This window comes from Vespula vulgaris, chromosome 4, assembly GCF_905475345.1.
Source record: "Vespula vulgaris chromosome 4, iyVesVulg1.1, whole genome shotgun sequence".
NCBI lineage: Eukaryota > Metazoa > Arthropoda > Insecta > Hymenoptera > Vespidae > Vespula > Vespula vulgaris.
Window position 1 is genome coordinate 4,407,427 of NC_066589.1, and position 19,079 is coordinate 4,426,505.

General features: G+C 30.8%; 5 protein-coding genes across 8 annotated transcripts; 2 read left to right on the plus strand and 3 right to left on the minus strand.

Moving 5' to 3' along the window:
- Positions 1-377: 377 nt before the first annotated feature.
- Positions 378-1,846, minus strand: LOC127062910 (small proline-rich protein 2H-like). 2 transcript variants are annotated; one of them, XM_050991876.1, is made up of 2 exons: positions 1,761-1,846; positions 378-1,621 (listed from the first exon to the last, which is right to left on the minus strand). In XM_050991876.1, exons 1-2 carry the CDS (start codon positions 1,844-1,846, stop codon positions 1,363-1,365), a joined length of 345 nt encoding a protein of 114 aa, XP_050847833.1. In that variant the 3' UTR covers positions 378-1,362. The 2 variants fall into 2 exon arrangements, with proteins under 2 accessions (XP_050847833.1, XP_050847832.1); XM_050991875.1 differs by having other exon boundaries at positions 378-1,662; positions 1,761-1,814.
- LOC127062907 (peptidylprolyl isomerase domain and WD repeat-containing protein 1) lies at positions 1,668-5,500 on the minus strand. The gene is made up of 8 exons (XM_050991872.1): positions 5,263-5,500; positions 4,937-5,039; positions 4,667-4,863; positions 4,384-4,577; positions 3,956-4,293; positions 3,685-3,874; positions 3,039-3,614; positions 1,668-2,945 (listed from the first exon to the last, which is right to left on the minus strand). The coding sequence occupies exons 1-8, from the start codon at positions 5,357-5,359 to the stop codon at positions 2,802-2,804; spliced, it is 1,839 nt and encodes a 612-aa protein (XP_050847829.1). The 5' UTR covers positions 5,360-5,500; the 3' UTR covers positions 1,668-2,801.
- Positions 5,501-6,095: 595 nt separating this feature from the next.
- LOC127063481 (CCHC-type zinc finger nucleic acid binding protein) lies at positions 6,096-11,415 on the plus strand. Of its 2 annotated transcripts, none has more exons than XM_050993336.1 (3): positions 6,096-6,316; positions 7,810-8,063; positions 8,224-11,415. In XM_050993336.1, the coding sequence occupies exons 2-3, from the start codon at positions 7,821-7,823 to the stop codon at positions 8,443-8,445; spliced, it is 465 nt and encodes a 154-aa protein (XP_050849293.1). In that variant the 5' UTR covers positions 6,096-6,316; positions 7,810-7,820; the 3' UTR covers positions 8,446-11,415. The 2 variants fall into 2 exon arrangements, with proteins under 2 accessions (XP_050849293.1, XP_050849294.1); XM_050993337.1 differs by lacking the exon at positions 6,096-6,316 and adding an exon at positions 6,358-6,510.
- Positions 11,416-11,553: 138 nt separating this feature from the next.
- Positions 11,554-13,302, plus strand: LOC127063480 (RNA pseudouridylate synthase domain-containing protein 1-like). The gene is made up of 4 exons (XM_050993335.1): positions 11,554-12,266; positions 12,369-12,612; positions 12,783-13,059; positions 13,134-13,302. The coding sequence occupies exons 1-4, from the start codon at positions 12,063-12,065 to the stop codon at positions 13,282-13,284; spliced, it is 876 nt and encodes a 291-aa protein (XP_050849292.1). The 5' UTR covers positions 11,554-12,062; the 3' UTR covers positions 13,285-13,302.
- Positions 13,227-18,914, minus strand: LOC127063478 (uncharacterized protein MAL8P1.12-like). 2 transcript variants are annotated; one of them, XM_050993333.1, is made up of 14 exons: positions 18,639-18,914; positions 18,372-18,475; positions 18,126-18,280; positions 17,805-18,023; positions 17,570-17,689; positions 17,252-17,472; positions 17,104-17,164; positions 16,870-17,020; positions 16,578-16,764; positions 15,606-16,495; positions 14,201-14,401; positions 13,952-14,085; positions 13,616-13,828; positions 13,227-13,544 (listed from the first exon to the last, which is right to left on the minus strand). In XM_050993333.1, exons 1-14 carry the CDS (start codon positions 18,698-18,700, stop codon positions 13,335-13,337), a joined length of 2,928 nt encoding a protein of 975 aa, XP_050849290.1. In that variant the 5' UTR covers positions 18,701-18,914; the 3' UTR covers positions 13,227-13,334. The 2 variants fall into 2 exon arrangements, with proteins under 2 accessions (XP_050849290.1, XP_050849289.1); XM_050993332.1 differs by having other exon boundaries at positions 16,578-17,020.
- Between the last annotated feature and the right edge of the window lie 165 nt (positions 18,915-19,079).

Consider the following 19,079-nt stretch of genomic DNA (forward strand, 5'->3'; position numbering starts at 1 on the left):
AATAGTAATCGATTACACTCCAATACGATAATATTGATACGTACTTCTCATTAATATAAGATATAAGATAATTTTACATAATATATTTTCCATAATATATATTTAATATTGTAATTATTACTGTCGTTATTTTTGTTGTTATTGATGTTGTTATTTTCATTATTTTTTTTTATCTTACTTATATTCTTATTATTATTATTAATAGTGTTTCAAGTAATCGAAGAAAGTTAATTTATATATATACATATATTACATTACATATATATATATTTTTTTAAATGGATCTCGTTAACGTTTCGCTTATACTTTGTTAATTATTTATAAATAAATAAATATTAATTTTCAATCAGAGAACGAAAATACGTTTTATTCCAAAGATATATATTCTCACGATTAATTTGATTAGGTATAACGTTGTATTCAAGAAATGTAAAACGTCAATCATTTCGCTCATGAACTTATGCTATTATAAGAAATCTAAAATAACATTTCCCTTATCAAATAAAGGATTATACATAGTAGTTAGGAAAGACAAGCATGAAAATAAAACCAGACAAAAATGATTATGTTCTTTTGATAAGCATTGCATCGAAACGTTCTTATTACGAGCGTCGCAACATCATCATTTCTCAAGCAGCTTTTGTCCTCGCGATCACTTGACCTCGCGTTAACTGCTCTCACCTACGCTACGATTTGTCGTTATGTTAGTCATCGTTATTCAGACAGCTTCGGTTGCGGTCGATCTAAAATTGCTGGGAAGCTCTTTTATTAGGTTCGCTTCATTTCCGGTTGAATTCATTCTCGTTCAACCCTACTTAATATTTATCCATACTTATTTTTCCTCTTCCTCCCCACTTTTATTTCCTTCTTTTTTCAATGAAATAGCTGTCCTAATCAATGATCTGTTTTATCGTAATGTAACGAGCACAATAAATTCTGAAAGCTCTTCACGATTCACTCAAGTTCTCTCTCTTTCTCTCTCTTTACGAACGAATCGCGTGATTCTTGATCGAAATACGAGAATATAAACTTCCAGTTTCATTATAGTTTTCTTTTAATGCAAACTGTTCACTGCAAACGTGCATATAAAACAATGTACGATGTACATACGTACAAAGATATACATGTGTATATAAATAAAACGATTATTAGACTTAGTCTAAAAGTAGCGCTTAAACCTTTCTTTTATACTTTGGGCAAATTCCAAAAAGTACCGTTCGAATATTTCTAGCGTATAATTATTGGAAATCTTCTTTAAAAGATGTCTCTATGTAGAGATAAAGAAGCTTGAATAACTTTGCTCTTTTTGTTCTTTCTCTCTGTCTGTTTCTTTTTTGGTCTGTTCAATCGTATTTTCAAAAATCAGCAAATACGGGGATAACATGGTAATGGACAGCAAGGTGGACAGCAAGGTTTTGGCGGTGGCGGAGGTGGTGGTGGTAATGGACACAATGGAGGAGGTAAAGGACAAGGACAGCAAGGTCCTGGTGATAAAGGCAAACAGCATGGTGGTGGTGGACAGCATACAGGTCTCTGACATGGAATGACACAGCCAATCTCTTGAATTCTAGGTGGTAATATTATACGACAGCAAGGTTTTGGTGGCGCGGGTGGACATTTGCTATAAAGTGATATTTCAATCGATTTGATGAAATTCAAACACTGAATTCAAATCAACATAAAAGAATTTATTTTATAATGTAGTCAAATATGTTTATTAAATAAATATGTCATTAAATATGTTAATATGCTAGCATTACCAACAATCGATAGCGCAGAGGAGATATTTTAACTCTTCCATGTCGTTCCAACATGACGACGTCTTTTTTTGAATATTACAACACATTTTATTGATATTATGAATGATATATTTTATAATTCTTTATACTTGAATTTAAGGTAAAAAGTCCAGGTTATAAGTATTGAGGAAATTTAAATGAATCGAAAATTATAAAAAAATCGATACTCGATATTTCTGTAAATAACAACGACGCTATTTTATAAATCGATTAGGAGAATTTGTTTACGTTACTTTTTCAGATTGTGAACTTTATATACTTCTTAATCTTTCTTTCTCAAATCAGACATTCAAATAACATTTAAATCTATTATTATTTTATATATATATATACATATATATGTATGTATGTATGTGTGCATGTGTATAATTATACTAAAAGATGTCTATGCCCAATAAACAAACTGCTTACAAACGAGCAGTACTATTAATTGCATCGTACCTGCCCGAAAAATTGCGTCCGATATTTTTACATCCTGCAGGTAACATACATAAAATTTCTTATAATTATTGTTTATGTTATTCGTCTTCTTGCAGGTCCTACAACAATATTTTTCTGGGGTCCAACTTTTAAGTGGGGTTTAGTAATCGCAAATATAGGAGATATTAACCGTCCCGTAGAAACGATTTCTCTTAGTCAAGCCGCCAGTCTTATGTTAACAGGCGCAATATGGTCAAGGTCAGATATACATTAACATATTACATAATTGTTCCTTATTTTATTATTAGTAATCTTCTATCCATTTCAATTCCATTAATCCATGTAGATACTCACTGGTAATTACACCAAAAAATTATAACTTGTTTAGTGTGAATGCTTTCACATGTGCTACAAGTACATACCTTTTTGTTAGAGCTTTATTATATCATATGAAGCAAAAGCAACAAAAATGATTTAATGAATATGATATAATGATATAATTTGGAAATTTATCATCGTCTATTAATGTATGAATGACAAATGAAGAAATAATATATGTAAATAAACATTTATTATATAAAATTATTTAACAGTAATACTGACAATACGAATATCATCATAAGGTTTATCGGTCTTAGGATTCGTTTTTACTTGACTAATATTTTGTACTACTTCCATTCCTTTGACCACCCTTCCAAATACAGTATGTTTATTATCTAACCAAGGCTAGAACGTCAAATAATATCAATATTAATAAAAAAAAATAAATGTATGATTATGGTATCTTATTAATGACTGGTATCAAAGTGATAAACTTACTGTAGGCGTCAACGTTATAAAAAATTGACTTCCATTTGTATTTGAGCCTGCATTTGCCATACTCAAAGTGTATGGTCTGTCATGTTTTAAATGGGATCTAAACTCATCTTCAAATTCACCACCCCATATACTTTCACCACCTGTCCCAGTTCCAGTGGGATCTCCAGTTTGTATCATAAAACCCTTGATTACTCGATGGAATATATGTCCGTTGTAGTAACCATTTTTAGAATGAACACAGAAATTTTCAACTGTTTTTGGTACATCTTTACCAAAAAGATTTGCATGAATATCACCAAGTGCAGTATGTATAATTGCAGTATCATAAATTTTTTGTACATTGCTTGCTTCAGTGAAAGAAATAATATCTTCTTTAGAAGGCTTTTCATTGAAGACATCTCTGTCACATTCCGGACTCTTTATATCTTCTGGCTCACGCCTTGTAAACATATAAAATCGGTTTTTCTTATGAGCTGTACAAAAAAGAATTGGATCTGGTCGATTCATTTCCATTGTAGGATTTTCAGCAGCTTCCATTTCTACTGATACAGTTGCTGCAGTTTTTCTTGCTTTGCCCTACACATAAATATTTAAATAAACATAAACATAAATACAATGAAAGAAATACACCATTGAAGAAATATACCTGAAATAAAGCTAATTGCATAGGACGTATATTTTCAGGTTTCCCCATTATTCTAATACACTTGTTTGTATAAAGGTTTACAAGTTTCACACCTAACATTGTACTATATAATATCATATAACCAGATTCGTCAAAAACTATATTTCCTATGTTTGTTTCGGTTTTATCTAATTCTCTTTCGACAGCCATTCTGAAAAATGTTTAATTATGAAAAGTTTTTAATTATATTTATATATCATGATAGCAATTATACATCAATATTATGTAATACCTTCGTCCAAATTCCATGTTTGGTAATTGTTGCGTATTTTGTTGCAATTCAGAAAATCTTTGAAGACTTTCATCAAATATTCTATACAATTTTCCAGTGAGAAAATTAAAAACTCTTACTTTTCTATCTCCGCTAAGAGACGCGAATCTTTTACCATCTGCAGATACTGCCAAACCACATGGATAAGTTTTATTTTTAGCGAATTCATACAAATCTGTATCTAATTTCGAATCAAATTTAACACATTTTGGAAATTTATACTCTGTTTTAGGTCCTGTCCAATACTCTAATATACCTGCCTTGTCAACTGATATACATGTCTCATAGACAGTATTATACTATAATAAAATATAAAATATATGTTTAAAATTCGAAACATTCGTATCCATATGTGATATTTTAAAATAAACTGAAATGATAAAGTTTACCTTCATAGATACAACAGGTTTTGTATGTAACTTTTCAAAAACATGCAATGCAGTGCTAGTTCCTTGAGCATCATATACACTTATTTTATTTGAATCTTGTGAAGATACAGCAACCACAGCAATTGCATCCCCAGCAGAATATATCCACTCAGCACAAAGAGGTGTAAATTCTAATTTTATCATATTAATCATATCTGTACATACAATATTTCAATTATATAATACATGAAAATTCTTTTCAAGATTTAATTCTAATTTTATATTAGCAAAAAAATATGCTTACCAAAGTTAATTATATCAAATATTTTCATTGTTTTATCCAAACTAACTGTACATGCATGTATACCATTAGAACTTGCTGCCAAATATTGTATGGCCTTCAAATGAGCTCTAAAGTGTTTTACAAATTCTATCGATTCTTCTTGCTTTTTCCAAAATTTTAAATGTCCATCGCAACTTGCAGTAAGTATAAAATATGATCTATAATAACAAAATAAAACAATTTATCTGTATATTTTATAATCGAGTCTTTTTAGTTATAAAAAACACTAACTTTGTTACCACAATATGAGTTATTACATCTCTGTGCATATAAGATTTTTCATAGCACTCACAACATGGCAAATTACTTAAATATACTTGCTCATATTCCAACACTAAAAATAAGAAAAAATTGAATAACAACATATAAATGATATGACAATTTTGTACACAGAATTATATTAAAAAATTTGAGAAAATGAAATAAAACAAAACCTTTTCTAACAATGTAACAAATAAAAATAAGATAAGTACAATCGTATAGAAATTAGATTCTAATATATTTATTAAATATGTACAGAAATTTGATATAAACAAATAGGTTATGTATAAATGAACCTTTTTGTTTTTTCTTGGGTGCCGTTTCCAAAGATAATTGATTAGCCCTATCGTCGTCATTATCATCTTCATCCTGTTTTCTTTTTTCATTAGACATTATCGAAGAGAAAATTATCCTTCCTTATAAAAACTCTGATCAGTTTAAATAACAACGTACAGCGCCACCAATCTACACGCGGAAAATGTTTCAACTTCTATCAACTTTTATACGTCGCATAACGGCACAAAGACGATCGATGGGACGATTCCTAAACGCGATATTTCACTAAGCGACGGATATTTTCTATATGTCCACATTTACATGACGGTGAACCAAAATGCATCAAAATCATGCATGACTACGCGCGTTAATAAAACAATTATCAAGAACAAGTAAACCGATCAGAAAAATCTGATCTGTTTTCCTCAGTATCTAGCGTAGTATTTTACATAAAATAATTTATTCAAAATCAAATATTGCGAAAACTTTCATGAAACAGACTCGCAACGACAATCAATTCGATAGTATTCGAGAGTATCGACGATTGGTCGAAATAGATTCACGAAATAACCATATTGCCTTTCGACCAATGACAATCAATGGCAATCATAATAACGATGATTTTCGACAGATGACTATCCATATAGAATGATCGGATTAGATTTTCAAGAGTCAATAAAATTCTTTTTTTATATAATATTTTATAAATTCCTAATTGTTTAGCTTATTTCGCTCATTGAGTCAAAAGGAAATGAAGGAAATTAATCACTGCGTGGAGCACGTAGTAGACTACGGAAGACTGATCGGTCAAGGTGGGGATTGGTGGAGGATAGAGTGGGGGGGAGGCAGCGTTCATTGTCGTAACGGGAGAGTTTGGCGGGCAGCGCAACGGCGATTGGCCGGTCTTCCTTCCCGTAGTCAATGGTCGCCGTAGCTGTTCGTTCGAGTATTCGGTTCAAGTTTTCACAAGAAAACAGTACTACCCACGACTCCCATCGTCCGGCGACTGCGTCGACGAAGCTCGAAAGGAGGAAGGATTCTTAACATTTACTCCATAACATCGAATCAGAGAAGGTGAGTCGAAAGATTTGGTTCGACTGAGGGAAAAAGCCGCGATCTATAAAACCGCGAGGGGGGAGATAGATCCCGGAAAGTTTCTTTTACGGCGTACGACTCCGCACGTGGTCCTCTCTCTCGGTCTCTTTGCACCGCGCTAGGAGCTCCTCTTGGAGAAGAGCGTAGCTTATCGGAGGACGGTGGTATACACGGTACATTCATTAAAAAATCTAGGAACATCTTCAGTACGCGAATCGCAATTTTCGCGGGTCTTAGATTGCTTCGTCAAGTTCTCCTTTGCCAAGGCAAAAAAAGTGCAGTGCGGCGTCACTCTCGGATGCCATCTTCGCGCCGTGGCGTACCACCGCTTCATCGAGTGGGGGCGAAAGCCACGTTGTACGACAAATTATGATTTCTCGCTCGTATTTTTTTATCTCCTTTTTCATTTTCTCTTTTCGTCGGTCGTGCCGGGTAATACATGGCCGGACGCAATTTTCTTTCCATGATATGTTGGCTCCTCTCTCTCTCTCTCTCTCTCTCTCTCTCTTTCTCCCCCTTCATCCTCTATCTTGCTCTCTCTTTCTTTCTCTCTCCCTCCCTCCCTCTCGCTCGCTCTCTCTCTCTCTCTCTCTCGCTCGCACTCGCTCGCTTTTGCCACCACTCCCCTTCTCCTCTCATCTCTTCCCTCCCTCGGTTTACCGCCGGCTATATGGCAATCGGTGCGATGCCCCGTGCTGGGTTCGCTCTGCGAAACACGTGCGTTATGTTTTATCTTCGAGTTTAACTTCTTTATATTATTTTTTAAACGAGCCATTGTATAAGTCCTGTTGGTTTTTTCGCTATTCTTCACAATGTCGTTGATTATAGGTCGTTGATCGGATACGAATGTTCGATAATGATGGACGGTCGTTACAATGGCGAGCAGTTCCGTGTACTCTGACATCTCCATGGTTTTTCTGTCTCCACGCGAAACCCACCAATCTTTACGATATGTTTCTTCCTTTCTCTGTTTTTTTTTCTTATCAATTTAATGATACAGAATTCAAAAATCGTTCCAAGAAATATTTTTTTCAAACGGAACGCGTGCCATGGGCGCGCGTGACCGCGCTTTCATGGATCTACATTATGATACATATCTACATATATCGGCATGATCGAACTAGCTACTACATATTAAGATGACATAACAAAAGTTTGTTGGTATTTCATATTTAGACTCTGTGATTTCATCAGTATATTTCATAGTTACCAAATGTTATATCAAACATGTATAAACATGTAATTAAGAATAGACAAATTTTCTTATCTACTGCTTTGAAGTATTGAATTTTTTGTTTTCCAAAAGTCAGCTATTATGAAGTGTAGATAAAAAATATAAAACCAATTCTGATAACCTTATAGTACAGTGTACTCTTTAAAATGATTAATTTTATAACTTTTCGAATAAACTCATTGATAATAGACAATAGATATATTATATATAAAATTTATGATAATATACATGATTACAGCTCCATAAAAAATGAGTTCAAACGCATGTTATAAATGTAATCGAATGGGCCACTTTGCACGAGAATGTACACAAGGTGGTGGAGGTGGTGGCAGAGGAGATCGTGGCCGTGATCGAGAAGGAGGATTTGGACGTGGCCGTGATAAATGCTTCAAATGTAACCAGTTTGGACATTTTGCACGTGAATGTAAAGAAGATCAAGACCTATGTTATCGTTGCAATGGAGTTGGACACATTGCAAAAGATTGCCAGCAAGTTAGTATATTTATCAATTTATATTAAGTAAATTCGTGATTGTCACAATTTACCAAAAATTTCTTTTATTTTGCTATGTTCATAACCAAAAAAAATACTAAAAAAGAAATGCAAGCTTTCTTCGTATCTTGATGGATATATTTACTGTCTGTTCCATTAGGGCCCTGAGATGAGCTGTTACAACTGCAACAAAACTGGACACATTGCCCGCAGTTGCCCTGAAGGTGTTAATGATTCTGCACGTTTTGCTATGCAGAGCTGCTACAATTGTAACAAGACAGGACACATCGCTCGTAATTGCACTGAGGCAGGAGGTAAAATTTGCTACATTTGTGGCAAGACGGGGCACATAAGCCGCGAATGCGAGGAGGAGAGGAAGTAGGAGATAACCCAAATCCGTGCCGCTCGCTTAATGATAATGATAAGCCGTTTACCATCGTGCGCGCCACTACCGGGGATTGTAGCTAGGTAGGGATGTGCGGACGTTTCTCTCAGCGACGCGTGTTATCGCAAAAGCGTGTTCGTCATTACCGTTCGAATTTTCATCTCTCCATGCCCAACTCCCGGAGCTCCTCCCTCTCCCAAATCTCCTTCCCTGTGCCCACCGTTGTTCTCTTTCACATGGATTTTCTTATAATGTCTTTAAGTTTTTATTGCTGTTACACTACACCACACATCCGCGCGCGCACAAAGTACATTCACACACGAACACATCTGACATTTACACGGAAACACACACTATACGATGTAATATTATAAACATTCGATTGAATTAGAGTAGCAACATAAATCCTCTGTCCCTTGACCTTCAAACTATCTTGTACGTGAATTATTTCGTAATGCAAGATGTATGGATTTTGGAAGCATTAATGAAGTTCGCAAGGGCCGTCTCTTAAAGCTGTGTGACATTGATCAGTCCTACAGACTCTATCTTATCTTCCCTGGTATATTGAAAAGGAAATTTTATGAACTGACTGAAGGACTTTGTAATGTTAGAAAGGGATGCTATGACCGTGGGAATAATGGCAAATTGAAGTCATATTCCTTTCTTACATCCACGCATCTTGTATTCGGTCCTCCCTCTCAAACTCTCTAGCTGAATCACGTTAAATTTCAAAAGTAATGGGAAAGGAAAGGAAATATGTAAACGTGCTGGCCCCGAATGCATAAAAATAAGGTTTAGTAACGCCAATTTTTAACGTGTAAGGATGTAACGAGGTTCGCAGAACGATTATTTTTTAATAGTATCTGCTTTCATAAAATTACAATATGATTGTAAAACATGCAATGTTTATAAATTCATAAATATACAATAGTGCTGGACCATCATGTTTTAAAATCTGCCGAGGCAGCAGAGCAATGACTATTTATGTAAGATTGTAATTAAAAATTGGTATGGCCATCTAAGATTGCTACGCTTTTTATGTGTATGTATATGTACACATGCAAAATTCATTAAAAGTTCAGGCATTTTATATACATTATTTCGAAAATATTTAAAAAAATCACCATTGTTCGTATTTCCAAATGATCATTACGATCTCGTATAGCAAAAAGATTACTGTATTAACCTTATAATATCCTTACATGTGGTGAAGTACTTCGTTACTAGATACATGTGTGTGTATATATATATGTGTGTGTCTCAAAATGTATATACATATATAGATACATATGCGCAGGAGCTGTATTTTGTACTGTAAAAAGCTAGTTATACTCTGGTCGTTGCTGGTGACTAATTCCGGTGGTTCTTGTTTTTTACATCGCAGAAAAAAAAATGATATTTTCATGTAAAGTACTATATGAATCTTTTTTTTGTAAGTCGCAAAGTGGAAATTCGTGGATACGCTTTACATAATAACCTTGAGTATTTAATAGAAAAGTAAAAAAAAAAAAAATTGCATAATATCAACTTGACTCATACTCAAAAGTTATGAATTTCACACGAAAAAACTAAAAAAGAAAGAAACGAAGTTCTAGCTGAAAGTTGTTACTTTTATGCGAGTACAAAACTATAAAAGTTTTCCTTGAGAATAAGGCATATATGTAAGACTATAATAAATGACGATTCGTTTGGTGGTTATACAATGTCTATAAATAACGAGCAACGCTATTGGGATATGAATCAATCGAACTACCTAGTTCATTAATTAATTGTTCGTTCTATTGAACAAAGATACTCAAATTTCAATTAATGAAAGGAACGCACGTGGATCTGTATTTACTCTAGGTAGATTCAACATGAACATCCACGCAAAATGCCATTGAATTATCGATGTTCTACGATATTTAAGTCAGTGTGTCGTTAAACGTCGTTTCGTTGAATGACACGAGCTGCTGGTGTCATAATGCGTGATTTGTACATGGAGAATCTGATTTTACCAGCAGCGACAATGTGTATTAATGTTCAGAAGCCAGGCGTGCCTGACTCAGTGGAACAGAAGCGCGCCTTGTGAGTTGTATTACATACGTAGTACAGGTGTCCTGCAAACAATTTTATACACTTAACTACTCGGGACTTAAACCGATCTCATGCATGGATTTCAGAAGTAGTGAGTACTCAGTGCGCCAGTGCGTCTGACGAGATTTGGAGGATCAAAAAAAAATTATATTCTGCTATTGGACTTGAGTAACCTTTGGTGCTCTCACTGAATGTGCGTAAGGAAAATTCAGGTTGAAATAAGAATTCGTCGTTATCAAAACATGTTTCGTTTCCTGTCGTGCGTTTTCTTTTTTCTTTTTTCTTTTTTTTTCTTTTTTTTTTTAAATATATATTGTATGAGACGTAAGGATTGGGTTTGTTAAGGATTGAATTTTTAGAAAACTATGTTCTTGAACATGTGATTCATAGGTCATGATCATTGGTGGCACCAAAGGTTAAAGGAGCATTTAAAAAAAAAGAGTGCGATTAGGGCACCTGCGCTTTTGTCTCTGCTACAAGACTTACGTACGAATATTGTAAAGAATACGACTGTTACAGTGTATGAACTAATTGGACCGGCGCACGCCCGGCCATGGCACGACTTATATTAAACTAATCTATTAATACTTAAAGGAAGAAGATGAAGAGGATGAAAAGGAAAAAATAAGCTACAAAGTAATAAAGGATTATGGAGTATTTGAAGTTATGTTTTTAAACTGAATTTTTGAAATAGAATGTGTACGGAGAGGCAAGTGCAGATCTTGTTTTTTCTGTTCCCTACACAAATTCATCTACCGATTCACCTTATAGCTAGCGTATGCATTAAATAGCAACTGTATGATAGCCTATGATATACTTCATGTATTATTATTATTTATGTTTCAGTTTGAAGGAAGGATTATTTACTACAAATAAAATTTAAATGTCTAATTTCTCTTAGTTACCGTCCCCTTTCGCATAGTTATCTTCGCGTAATAAAAACGTGAATTAAAGATACTTTATTATGAATAAATAGACAAGGTATAAAATATTTCTTTATTTGTTAATATATTCGGCGATCGTATTATAAATCATGCTTTATAGAAATTACATGAGATACTTTATAACATATGCTGTCATGGCTACGCATCGGTGAAACGTCGAGTTGCACGAGATATCATATTTCATACAATCATCGTTTCCTTTCTTTCCTTTTCTTTTTTTTTATTTTTTTTTTTTAATTTTGTTGTGTACTACACGAAAAAAGTATCAATTAATTTGATTTTACTGAATAATTGAAAAACGAGAAAGTTTGGTTATTATATACGATATAATTGAACGCTCAATAAGTAGAGTAGTATTATCGATAATCCTCGAAAGGTTTCACCAATCAGATTCAACATTTAGATATCGTTCGACTTAAGTCGATCAACTGTGTTAAACAAAAACGTTGTTATCGAACTAATTACGAATTTTTGTTTATAAAAATAATTAAAGAACATCAATGAATATTTATTAAGGATTATGCCTCTTGTACATGAAATCTTTATGAAACAACATTTACATTATAGAATTTGTTTTCATTTTGACGAACTAATATGTATAAATTTTTAAATACTTGTTTAATGATTACATTTGGTCTATTACAAATAATATGGAAAAATTTAATGGAATTACGTATATTATATCACAGGTGGAATGATAAGAAAAATTGTGTATGCATTTTATATTGTAGTAATGATTTTTTAGTCGTTCAAAAACCTTACGATATGTTTATAAATAGTAATAATCCAAAAAGGAAGGTAAGCAAAATTGAAAGGACATTAATTGTATACCAATCAATTGAGTTATTTATTTACTGATGATGATTAATCAAAACAGTTATATAGATTTGAAAATTTCAGCATACACTTCAATTTGTATTAAAAAAGATGTTGCCAAATTTGGCTAATCCAATGTTAAGCCATGAATTTCATTTCGTGCATAGATTAGATTATGCTACAAGTGGTATTATTTGTATAGCTTTAAATAAACGTGCAGCACGTGCTGCTTCCACTGCATTTGAAAAGCAACAAGTACAAAAATATTACTTAGCATTGTTACATGGTCATGTAAATGATTCATTTATTGTAATTGACAAACCTATTGGTTAGTGTTTAAGAAAGTTTTCATCATTTTAATCCAAATTAATACCTTTGTTAATTGCATGTTATATTTTTCTTGCATGATATTAAAAATAACTTTTCAATTGAAATTCATATGCAATGAATATATAATATATATTATTAGTATGAATTATTAACTAAACTGCTGTTTAGGTAATGATATAAGAGAGACAGACGGAAATAAAAAAATGTGTACAAGTGATAGCTTATTTTGTACAAAGCCAAGAAAGTCTCGTACTGTACTCTTGGTATTAGAGTACGGTTTAAGAAAATCTAAACCTGCCACTAAAGTTTTGCTATACCCTACAACTGGTAGAAGGCACCAATTGAGAGTACATTGTTCGTCTATAGGTCATATAATAATAGGTGATTATACGTACAGCGAAAGACAAGATGTGGAGCCTCACAGAACATTTCTACATTCTTTCAGGTACTTTTCACATAATAGTCCAAAATAATATACTAATCATTTTTCAATAATTCATGAATGTAATAATGTTTAAGGTTGATATTAAAAAATGATGTTGAAAACTTAGATGTAAGGACAGCAGATCCTTTTATATCTGCTGATACAGCAAATAAATGGCAACCAACAAATATTATTAGAACATTAGATGAAAATATATTTTCTGAAATTCATAAACTTGCACAATAAAAAATATCTGAAATTTTACATCATATGTTAAGATTCCACTATTATATACATTATTCTATTCCTTTAACTCCAGACATATTTATCTCAAATGGTATGGTTCTACATGGCAAATAAGGTGACAAAAAAGTAGAAGCATAACGAATAGAGTTTTTTCTATAAAAATATATAGAATTAGTTATCATGCTTGACCATGTAATTCCTAAAGCGGGTTGTTCTTTAATGTCACAATACTTGTTCTTATTTTCTAAAACTGCTGATACCTATAAATTAGTACTTTGTAAGTATACTTATATAAATCTTGTGTAATAACCAGTATTTAATCTGATGTTACCTGATTGATACAAACTATAAAAATACCATTATTTTTACATAATTTATGTAGCTGTTGTCCCACAGTTCTTAGACTTTTAGATCTGTTTCTTGATTCATTATTCCATTCTTCCACTCTATATGGTGCAGCTATAGAATCAATAATTAGTAGACGTATTTTTTGTCTATTTAATAATATTGGCACTCTATGAAGCAAAGATGACTCTAAGTCTTCCTAGGTTTAAAAATTACATTTAAATACATTCCACAATAATACCAATAAAACAAATAATGATAAAATATATATTTTTAATCAAAGTTATATGCTTATATTTACAACTAAATAATATTTAATTACAATAGTTGCAATGTGTTCCACAAATATGATATCACCATTTATGTTATCATAGTCCTGAATGACATCTAAATTCTGAACTAATTCGTGTAATCGTTTTGCTGGAAAAGCAGCTTCAGTAGAAATATATATTGCACCTATATAGTTATTGATGATAAAAGATAATGAAATTATTATACATAATGTTGATAAGAATTATATAATATCAAATATAGTAAATAAAATATCAAATATAGTGATAAAATATACTACCAGCAGCAAGACCACCTGCATTTAAAGGTAATTGTACAGTAAGACACAGTTGAAGAGCTAATTGGGTTTTTCCAGTGCCAGCTGCACCATAAATTTGTGTAATACCTTGGCAAGGAATGCCACCACCGAAAATTTTATTTATTTTGGAGCATCCAGTTGACAGAAATTTTTCTTGCTTCTTTAAATCCTTTGCACTTATCTCTATTAAGTTTGTATAAATAAAAATGTAAATATTTATATTGTAGTTTTTTAAATTTGTAATTTTTTTAAATTGTGTTTTTTAAATTGAATTGTTTATCTAAAGATCATTTGCGTTTTTATTAGATTTGCATATATTGTATCTTTTTACATCCCTCTATTCTATATGTTAATTTAATGAATATAAATTAATAAAAATTAAAACAATAATATATATATATAATACCCGAATATTCTTCCATTATTATTCGTGGAAACAAATATAAAATATAAACGATAACAAATGATTGGTGATGGTTCGACTATCACAAAGATCGGTGTACTCGCGTCAATACATTCTAACGTACTTCTATATGTGAAGATTGTGTTTTGAAAAAAAAGCATATTTAACTTATTTTCTTTACATAATAATTTACAACACACACGTCACTGCAATGAAAGCACGCACGTAGATTGTTGTTAATGAATTTCCCTAGAAATTTTCTAAATTTTTTTATTGTTTCTATTTATAACCTCTCCGTTTAAAAGTATTATATATTTATACATTTTGTTTATTCATTAATTATTTTAAAATTGATTCTATTCAAAACTTGTTCGTTTAAAATTTCTTAAATCATATTCGAAGTAGTATCTTCATATGCAGCAGCTTCCATATGGTTCAACTAATGGATATTGTTAGAATGTATTTTTTTAAATAAAATGCAACATAATCATTATTAAGTTTGCTGCTGCATTTTATTTTGTCATAATTAAATTTCTCTAATATTAAGCTATGTAAGGCTAATAAAATAAACGAATTTTAGTAATTGTAAGCTTGTTAATAATATTGATCATTTAAGAAGCTTGCTATATCATCAAATAGTTTTAAGACTTCAGTAAACTTGCCTGATATTATCATAGATAGATATAACTAACAAGGTTTAAGTAAGGCTAATTTTATTATCCATATTACCATTATCAAACACATCATTAATAATACTACAGTTTTTTTTGCTATGTGCAGGTAATCCACGGAATAAGTTTTCTGTTATTTGAAATCTAGTTAAAGAATTACGTTTTGGAAAATGTCGATCAATAAAAAAATCAATGTCTTCATTATTATCAATTGCCTTCATTGTAGCTAGAAGTTTTTCTTTGTTGTAATTAATTGATTTTGATTTATTAACCGCTTTGTAGTCATTTTTATTGGTATTATTGTAACTTTTACCAGAATTATTAGCTGTATGATTATTAGTTAATGACTTCTTTTTCTTATCCATTTGTAATGCAGTATTAACATCATTATTTTGTTCTTGAGTAAACTCCATTTTGATTCCATTAGATATTGTTCTTTGACTCTCCATTATAGAATTTGTTGATGTATGTTGATCATCATAATTATTTTGTTGTAGTTCATCTTTTACCTTATCAATAGAATAACTAATATTGTCATATATTAATGGATAATCTTTATCAATTTCTGAATGTTTTATTTCTTGATCAAGCTCGAAATTAACTGTTGAATATTTTTTTATACCTTGAGATTCATCTTTTAGCAAAGACATGGAAGTTGTTTCATTTTCATCATAAGTATGCTGGGTGTCCAATTTTAAATCAATTAAGTTTTCATGATCATTAATCAAATGATTTTTTTCATCCTGAACATGCATATGACTTAGATTATATTGAAGATCATCCACTATATTTTGCATGGAAGGATTTTCTTCATTTTTATGTGAATCACTTTGATACTCATAAATACTTTCATTTTGTGGCAAATCAACTTCCGAATTATCAGTTCTTTGTTTACTTCTCGAAATTTTTAAATCCATGTCATTTGTCATGTCATTAGTACTAAAATCTTCTGAACAAGAATCAGAATATGTTTTATCAAATTTATCATTTTTGAATTTAACAGAGAAGCCATCTTCAGTAAGTTCTTCTTGATCTATTTTAAATTTATATTGATAATCACAATCTTGCGGATTTACAATTTTAGCCTGCTTTTGAAAATTTTCATTACATAATATTTGTTTAGAAAAAAATTGTGCATTGGGTTCATTCTCTTTAGAATCTGTTATGTAAGAAGTGAGATCATGATCTGTACTATTGATCATCCTAGAAAACAAATTGTGTTTAATTTATTATATTATAAATAATTACATTAAATAATTAATATATTTTTTATTTTCAAACGAACCGTGTGTGTAAATCCTGAGAATTTTTTACTATGCTCATCAAATGATAATTTCTATTTTTATATTCATCGTTCTCATGTTCACTATTAGAATAATCAGAAAAATTGTCAAATTGTTCATGCTTTTCTTTAGATACTTCATATAAATTTTCATCTGTTGTGCACTTATCCCCAGATTCCATCTGATTTGCTATATCATTTTCATTGTGTGATTCAATTTGTATATTTTTATTTAATTTTGATTTTGAATCTTTAAACTTTGGTGTTAGATTATCAAATAATGAAGATAGCATACCTTGTGACATTTTTTGAAAATATAATTTATGAGTTTCTCTTGAACTTGCCATTGTTCCTGGACAAGACAAATCTGTTTGTTGACTTGCATTTGTATTGCTAATAGTGTTATTGATCATATCATTATTTAATTGAGATGTAATAAGTGTGGGCTAAAAGTTAATGTAATAATAATTAAACATGAAGAATATTTCAAATTAAAGAAACAGAAATTAATGTGTTCATCTAAATTTACCAAGTTATCATTTTGTCCATTATTGTATTTTTTATATTTGTTGGTCGTACTTATGGCAGTACTGAAATTGTTAAAAATAACAGATATTAAATGATAAGAACGACTGAATAAATAAAAAAAATTATCTTTTAAGCAAAATTTATTATACCTTACATTCCTCAAATTTGTAAGTGATTGAGTTACAAAAATCGCATTTTTCTTATCAATTAGTAATTGTTTTCTTGTTTTATTACCTATTAAATGTTCTAATTCTTTCACCTTTTCAAGTGCTTCTTGTAAGTTCTTCTGTGTTTGTTTGTGTTTAGATATCTCTACAAATAGTTGATGTTTCAAACTTTTACTTTCCAAGGCTAATTTTCTTTCTAACAACTGTTAAAACATTTGCAACATAAAGAACAATCATTAACAAGATTTCATATCTTTTAAAATAGAATATTTACCATTAAATATTGTGATAATATTATACCTGTATATTTCCTTGTTGCCGCGTTATTTCGTTGTTTAATTCAGAAACTTGCATTTGTAATTTTTCTCTTTCTACTAAATTTCGATCTTTACTGAGTTGCAGCAAATGCTTATTTTGAGTCTATAAAATACCAATCCCACAACAATAGAAAACTCATATATGTTCATACAAATTTTTATATTTTTTTATGAACATTGAATGAATAATAATATATACACATGAATAGGTCACTCACCTGCAAGGAATACAACTCATTTTCTTTTTCTTTCAATAAATCAGAGGTATTCTTATGTAAGGCTTTTAACTTCTTATGTTTAATTTGGAGTATTCTTAATTCTTCATGATGAGAATTAATAATTTTTGGTAGTTCAGCAGTAGTTCCCTCATAACGCCTTAATGCAGAATCTTGTCTTTTCTGCAATGCTCTCAACAACCTGTTTTCATTAGCCAATTCCTCAAAAATAAAAGTAAAATTGTATTTATTATGTTATTTAATAAATTTTGTAATTGTCTCCCTACATTAAATTTGTATAATTATATAATAATATATATTTACATTTAGATGATAATGTGCATCAGCAAGTTGGTTTTGCAATTGTTTAATACGAAGCATTTTTGCAGATACAACTCTTTGAGCAAGAGTATTTTTATTTGCAGGTTTTGCTGATATTGTAGTAGAACAGACTCGCATGCTGGTTTTATATGATTCTCCTGTATAAATTGTAGATTTATAATGTTCTAAATATTTTTATTCCTTACTGTTTCTATAGATATAATTATATACGTTCAATACATAACATACCAAGCAAAGGATGCAAACATTTTTTGTTTGATGATGGACATGTACTTCTACATAGTGAATAGCTTTTATTTTCTTCTATGTTATTTGTGATGCTATTTTGCTTTCTGAAAATTATGTAGATGTCCATTTATATAAAAAAACCATAAAAATTATAAATAGATATGAAAGATCAATGTGAAAATTAAGTGAAATGTACATATATCAATTTATTATGACACTTGAATATGGTATGATTGCTTTTGCCTTCTGCAAGGAATATTAGTTTACCTATCCACATTTTCATGAACATTCAGGTGCACTACAGGCAATGTGGGCACTTCAGTTTGCATTTTGCAGTAATTGATTACACGTTACAATCGACATTTTAATTGTATTAAAAACAACTCCACAGTATCAAAGGAGTATCCGGTTGTTAGAAACATACATAGCTGTGCGCGTAGTATACTATCATTCATTGTTATGTTAACTGGTTACCAAGACAACGTAGAATAAATATTTTCGTAATCAATGACGTAATCAGAGATGATAATCTTTTTTCAGGGACGCATGTTACTCTTTTTTTTATTTGATAATTAAAAATAACAACAAATAATAGAATCTAAAATAAATTTAACTATTTTTATATTGCATATATTACAAGAAATTGTGAAATATAACTAAAGCTAAATAGATAATTAAATATATTAAATGTAAAAATATATGAAATAT

Coding starts and splice junctions, on each gene's coding strand:
- LOC127062907 (XM_050991872.1), bottom strand. CDS start 5,359: ATGTCTAATGAAAAAAGAAAACAGGATGAAGATGATAATGACGACGAT. Junction 4,864..4,936: donor ACTCATATTGTGGTAACAAA/GTTAGTGTTTTT, acceptor TTGTTATTATAG/ATCATATTTTATACTTACTG. Junction 2,946..3,038: donor TTATAACGTTGACGCCTACA/GTAAGTTTATCA, acceptor TTGACGTTCTAG/CCTTGGTTAGATAATAAACA.
- LOC127063478 (XM_050993332.1), bottom strand. CDS start 18,700: ATGCAAACTGAAGTGCCCACATTGCCTGTAGTGCACCTGAATGTTCAT. Junction 14,086..14,200: donor TGCAGGTGGTCTTGCTGCTG/GTAGTATATTTT, acceptor ATAACTATATAG/GTGCAATATATATTTCTACT. Junction 13,545..13,615: donor TTATAGTTTGTATCAATCAG/GTAACATCAGAT, acceptor ACTAATTTATAG/GTATCAGCAGTTTTAGAAAA.
- LOC127063480 (XM_050993335.1), top strand. CDS start 12,063: ATGTATAAATTTTTAAATACTTGTTTAATGATTACATTTGGTCTATTA. Junction 12,613..12,782: donor TGTAATTGACAAACCTATTG/GTTAGTGTTTAA, acceptor ACTGCTGTTTAG/GTAATGATATAAGAGAGACA. Junction 13,060..13,133: donor ACATTTCTACATTCTTTCAG/GTACTTTTCACA, acceptor ATAATGTTTAAG/GTTGATATTAAAAAATGATG.
- LOC127063481 (XM_050993336.1), top strand. CDS start 7,821: ATGAGTTCAAACGCATGTTATAAATGTAATCGAATGGGCCACTTTGCA. Junction 8,064..8,223: donor TTGCAAAAGATTGCCAGCAA/GTTAGTATATTT, acceptor CTGTTCCATTAG/GGCCCTGAGATGAGCTGTTA.
- LOC127062910 (XM_050991875.1), bottom strand. CDS start 1,814: ATGTTGGAACGACATGGAAGAGTTAAAATATCTCCTCTGCGCTATCGA. Junction 1,663..1,760: donor CTCTGCGCTATCGATTGTTG/GTAATGCTAGCA, acceptor ATTTGAATTCAG/TGTTTGAATTTCATCAAATC.